The following is a 5,729-nucleotide window of genomic DNA, read 5'->3' as shown; positions in this document are numbered from 1 at the left end:
GCTGAAGTACTTGCGTGTCTCTCACCATACATAGTCGGTGTGAAAGCTGCACCTTGTGTGGACACAAGGTGACAGTCGGCTCTTGTTCAGAGGGTTTTCAGAAAATACAACCCCATGTGTCTTTCACAGGGAGGAGCTAGGGATTGACAAAGCATTTCATACTGTCTGTATGGGAAGAGCTTTACAGAGCCGAAGGCTCTATCAGACCTAAGCCCCCTATTAGAGCAGAACACTTCAACCTGCTCATCTGTGGAGGGTTGCCAAAGGAAAGACTTGATTGTCAGAAAAGTAGACCACAAATGAAAAAAGGCTGGAGAATCCAAAGCATTTCACTGATAAGTAAGGGAAAGTTTCTGTTCCACACCCTGGCCATCCTTCAACATTGGCTCGTTTGTCAGCACTTGACAAATCCTCTCCGTAGTTCAGTGCTAATTTGCAGCATTGCATTGGTGGAGACAGAAAAAAAAGCCCCAAATAGGGTGGGAACCAGGAGGACAGCCCAGACACCTCACACTTCAGGTCTCTACCACGTACCCACATGAAGGTTTCTAAGCTTGGTGCCACCAGAATCTATGTTTCTTATTTCCCAAGACAAACAATTTTCCAAAAAAGAAGGAAATGTAGAGCTGCGACATGTAATTTCAGTCAGCTACATCTATCATCAGTTTTGGATCTGCACCAGATCCTTGGGAGGAAAAAAAGCATCAGCTCTGAGCAAAGTATTACATTATAAAATCTACACGGAGATGTTTACTCTAAAATAACCAATTCAGAAAAGGACGTTCGGGAGAATCAATTTGCCAGACAAGCTGATTTAATCAGACTGATTCAGGGATAAATGAGGTCTGAATGTTTCACGTGCAGAGGGGAAAAGCTTGTTTTCTGTTTGGGACTTAAATTATCATGTGGTGACCAGCAGGCTTGAATTTCTCTTGTATGGACATATCACTGAAGCAGATATGGGTGGTAACACATCAATCAAGGGTCAAGTTCCACAAAGCACATTTAATTCCCTGTCTTCATTCTACATATCTAAAGGGAAACTTAATTCCCTTTCCTTCCTCTATGCACCCAGCACCACTGCCTCAAACACCAACCCCACCTCTAGTAGCACGGCACATTCATTCCTTGCAAGAAAACAGCATGGAGAGTTCTGCAAATAATGAGAAAAGTAGGGCAGCATATCCCCCAGCACCACGCTCAAATCCACAGGGATGTAGCATCAGAGACTTTTATCTGCACAGGAAAGGGCTGTGGCAGGTGCCGCAAGCATCAATCTGAGGCTGGCCTGAAAGACCAGAGGCACTGTGCTCATCCACAATCCATCCCAAACCATCGGCTCAGCTGGCCTGAAACAAACACAGCTGCAAGGGAGAATTTACATGCGTGGCAACTCGAGCTGCAATTAGCTGAGGAAATGGGTCCTGGGAGATCAAATTAGTTTGTGGCAGCAAGAATAGTTAATTTAGCATGCGCAGACAAGCAATTATTTCTTTCCCTAAATACCACTCTCTCCATGCATTGATGCCTCTCTGCATGGATCCACAGCCATATCTTGTAATATCATTTGTGACAGTCTTTTAGAAGCTGTTCTGCAGAGAGAATAATCCAGGTTTGCTTTAGTTAACCCTGCCCAAGAACAAGCTGCAGAAACAAGGGCAAGAGGGTTGCTGGGAGCACATAAGGGATTGCAAAAGCAGGGCACGTCTTCGCACAGCTTCTGCACGCAGAATTAGTGCCAAACTCCACACGGGCTGAACGTTTTGCGACCCAGACAGGAAAGGAAAGAGCTACAACAGGAAACACTTAAAGAAATTATAAACAAAAATAAACTTCAGGAAGCATTTTTATTGCCAGGGTGACTGAGCACAGGCAGAGGTTGCCCAGGGAGGTTGTAAAGTCTTCAACCCTGGAGATACTGAAAAGCCACGTGGACATGGGCACCGGACAACCCACGTTAGACAGCCCTGCTTAAGCAAGAGGTTGGACCCAGATGACCTCTAGAGGTCCTTTCCAACCTCATCCATTTTGTGATTATGTGAAAAAGCTCATTAACTCACTCTGCTGAAGACAGAAAGCAAATGGCCCATATTTACATTCAGGAAAGCAAATGGCCCATATTTACTCGGTAGAGCTGGTTTTGCTGACTTAACATTGGCTGCTTTCCCAGAAGGCAGAGGGAAGTTTTCAACTTTTGCATCAGATTGAGCTTTTGGCATTAACCTCAACGTTTGGGAAGAAACCACTCCCATACAATGTCCAAAGAATGAAGGTTGTCTGGGTCACAATGGCACCTACAGGCCACTTGAAAATTCAACTCTGAATTAAAAATCTTTTCTCGCACTCACATTCCAGTACCTTGGCAGTAACAATTCCAGAGTCATCTATACCAGTTGACCTAGGTAGAGAAGTCTTGTGTTCTTCTAAGAATAAACAGAGGAGGCATCTTTGCAGGCACAAGGCTTGCTTGGTGTTGGTTTCTTGTTTTTGAACACAGCCCCTTTACAGGGATGAAACAGAATTTTCCTATACTGCAAGGGATCCAGTGTCAAAACAAAAATCTTTCTCTTTTACTTCTTATCTCCCACTCACAGGAATAACAGAATTAGTAGAAATGCTAGTCACGTATGGCATGACAACCTTGAGCTCACTGTTTCCAAATATGGTACTGTAATTTCATCCAGAAGTTTATTGCAATATACATGATTTAGGCTTGCATTTTATTAAGGAAAAGAAAAATTAATTCAACTTATTAGACCAGTCAGGCAGGCTCCCAGGTTCTTAAAAATGTATCACAGAACTTGCCTATTCCCAATTAGGGCAAACCACACAGTCAAACTGACACCAGGAAGAAATATCTGGAAGGCAAGCAATAGTTCTTTAGGAAAGTGCTTTGGTCTTACTTAACATTTTACCTGGCTAGCAATTCTAGACTTCAGCCTGCTTAGACAGCAACAACTTCTGTGGTTTAAAAGGAGCCTCTGTACATAGATCAAAAGAGTGCACTGGCCGAGTTTCAGACACTGTCTATCCATCTGGTTTAGATACAGAGATCCTACTTTATCACACTTTCCATTATTTTTAAAGATGCAAGACAACCAACAAGCAATTAAGATTTATTCTTATGAAGGAGAAACGTCAGCACATAATATATCTTATTTTATTTATATTCCATGAACATCACTGCAATTCCAGGAACTCAGAATACACTGAATGGCCGCTCGAATTTACCTTCTTTGATAAGCTTCTCTTTATGGTCCTGTGGAAGAAAAAGAACATTTGTTATTATTTTACTAGAGAAGGATTTCAATCAGCCTGGGATAAGAGAACAGCAGCTCTAGTATTTCAGCATGGACTACACAGAGACAGCACCATATATGATCTTAAGGGTCTTTTCCACTCTAAATGATTCTATAAGCACACACTCTGGTAAGAGCTGTTGTGGTTAAAAAGATAATAAGGCACTTAACTTCACCTACTAAAGACCTTCTCAGACTGACCTCACCTCACATCAAGCTACTCTTACAGGCCAGCAGAGACCAATTCCTGTGAAGTATTTTTCACCAAACTAGTTGTGTAACAGTTAATTTGTAGTACCTTAGTTTCTACCTCCTCCTTGTGGCTGAATAATCCAGCTTAGAGACATAATTATGGAGAAACTTCCTAATAACTTGTCTGACTGCTCACTTTCAACCCTTTCGTATCTCACTCTGCAGTCATTTACCTTTCTGTCAGGTACCATTACAGGACACTGCAGATACTGCCCAGATTCCTTCTGCTGGATAAAACCAGCAGATTTGCTTAAGACTTAGCAGTGTATCTTTTGCTTTCCCAAACAAAGAGCAAACACTTCTCAGAGAAAAATGTATAATGATTATTGAGCGTTATTTACTATCAGAAAAACAAGAAAAATCCCCAAACATCACTAAAGGAACTGCAATAAAGGAAAAGAAATTATCCTGGGCACTAATTAAAGACCTCAGTATGACTGCAGAGGTACTGAAGTCTCAAAAATATTCATATCGACATGCTCAGCATGTTTCCTAAAACCTGTATTTTCAATTCATCCTAGCAAATAACATTCCCTACAAAGACTCAATTTATGTTAGTGACTTGATCTAAAATGTTACTTCTGTGCAAAAGAGGGAAACAAAGAATATTTTACCACAGCTCCAAACTCTCTACAAAAACCAGCCACTGTATGCCAGTTACCTAGAATTTTCTTATGTATGCATAAAGCTGAGGTTTTTCATAATCATCTACCATTCTCAGATTCTGATGTCCACATTCTAGAAGTTAGAATGGAAGAAAGATAAACCTTCCAAAATCTTAAACAACCAGCTGAGGTCAGGCACTGCAATCAACATTATTATAACTCCTCCTGATTTGTTTCATGAGATTAGAGAAATAGTCAAGCAATTGCACTGAGACATTGATAAGTCTGTCCTCCATAAGCTTCCTATTTAAGTTTAGAAAGTATAGGTAATGCTTATCAACCGCTGAAAATAAGAGTCTCTCATGATTAATTTCCACTATCAGTGCTACAGAGAGCTTTATTACAGCAAAACAGCCTGATCGGGCAAACTGTGACTGGCCATACCCCAGCATACAATAAAAGGCTCTCAGAAAAACAAGACTTTGCAACCAGTTACGAGGCTTTGAGATAGCAGGCTCGGTATCAGTCTTCCTTCCCTCATTACTTTAATGGTATTAATCATTCTGAGGTGCAGATCTATACCTCACAACCCGGTGTTTTTGCTGTTCACCGACGTTCGGTGTCGCCAGATGACTTACCCTGTCAAGTTTGAAGACAGCGATCCAGAAGAGGATGGGGCCTATCGCACAAACAGCTCCTAGGAAGGACGTCTTGGGGGTTGGGCGGAAATTAGGGTACACGTTGTGCGTCCTCGCATAGACCCAGCGGATCATGGCGGGGTCTTCCTGGGGTGCAAAGAAAACCGCGGTGAGGCCTGCGGGCCCCTGCCATGGCCACTCCACCCGGGGGACGACGGGAAGGGCACCAAGGTCACGGGGAGGACGGGCAGCGTCCCGCCGGCACAGCCCCGGGCACGGCCCCGACCCCAGGCCCGGCGCGGACCCGCCGGGTGAGGCCGGACGAGCCCGCGCTCCCCCCGATGCCCTCGGCCCGCGCCCGCCCCCCCCCCACTCACGATGACGGCGGGCGGGTTTGGGGTTGTTGAGCTGCAGGCTGGTACTGCCGCTTGAGCCGGGCGCGGATGGCCAGGCGCTCGGCCTCCGGCGCGGCGCTTCTCCGGCGACGCATCGTAGGTGTCGGGGTCGAGCTCGGCGGGCAGCGAGACGTAGGCGTTGGGCCGGTACACTTCGGGGCGACGGAGGCGGCCCGACAGCCATCTTGGACCCGGCCTGCGGCGCCGCCTCCGCCGCGCCCCTGCGGCCCCGCGGGATGGCGGGAGCAGCGCCCGCTCCCCTCAGGGGGGCTCGGGGCGTGCGGGGCACCTCGGGGCGGGTGGGACAAAGGTGGGACTGCAGTCCTGTTGAAAAATGTGGAATACGTAAAAGTTTTCTTAAGGAAGGCTGTCCTTTGATGTTTGATCTTTGTATGCTTTCAAGCCTAATCAACGAGAAAGGAGATTTAGTCCGCGAAACGGCAGCTAACAAGCTCAAAGTGATGTCCAGGTGTTGGAAAAACGAATTACTTGTTGGTAGAATCATTAAGGTTTGGGGCTCGACCTGTTTCAATGATCTCA

General features: G+C 45.3%; 1 protein-coding gene across 1 annotated transcript; it reads right to left on the bottom strand.

The window, feature by feature from the left end:
• Nucleotides 1-3,141: 3,141 nt before the first annotated feature.
• NDUFB4 (NADH:ubiquinone oxidoreductase subunit B4) lies at nucleotides 3,142-5,373 on the bottom strand. The gene is given in 7 exon segments (XM_018074689.2): nucleotides 3,142-3,259; nucleotides 4,795-4,941; nucleotides 5,172-5,186; nucleotides 5,188-5,208; nucleotides 5,210-5,257; nucleotides 5,259-5,349; nucleotides 5,351-5,373. Coding segments are annotated over 7 exon segments (405 nt in total). The 3' UTR covers nucleotides 3,142-3,199.
• Nucleotides 5,374-5,729: the final 356 nt, after the last annotated feature.

This window comes from Manacus vitellinus, unplaced genomic scaffold (genome assembly GCF_001715985.3).
Source record: "Manacus vitellinus isolate BGI_N305 unplaced genomic scaffold, ASM171598v3 scaffold_28_pilon, whole genome shotgun sequence".
Lineage (NCBI taxonomy): Eukaryota > Metazoa > Chordata > Aves > Passeriformes > Pipridae > Manacus > Manacus vitellinus.
This window is presented reverse-complemented; position numbering and strand designations above follow the sequence as displayed.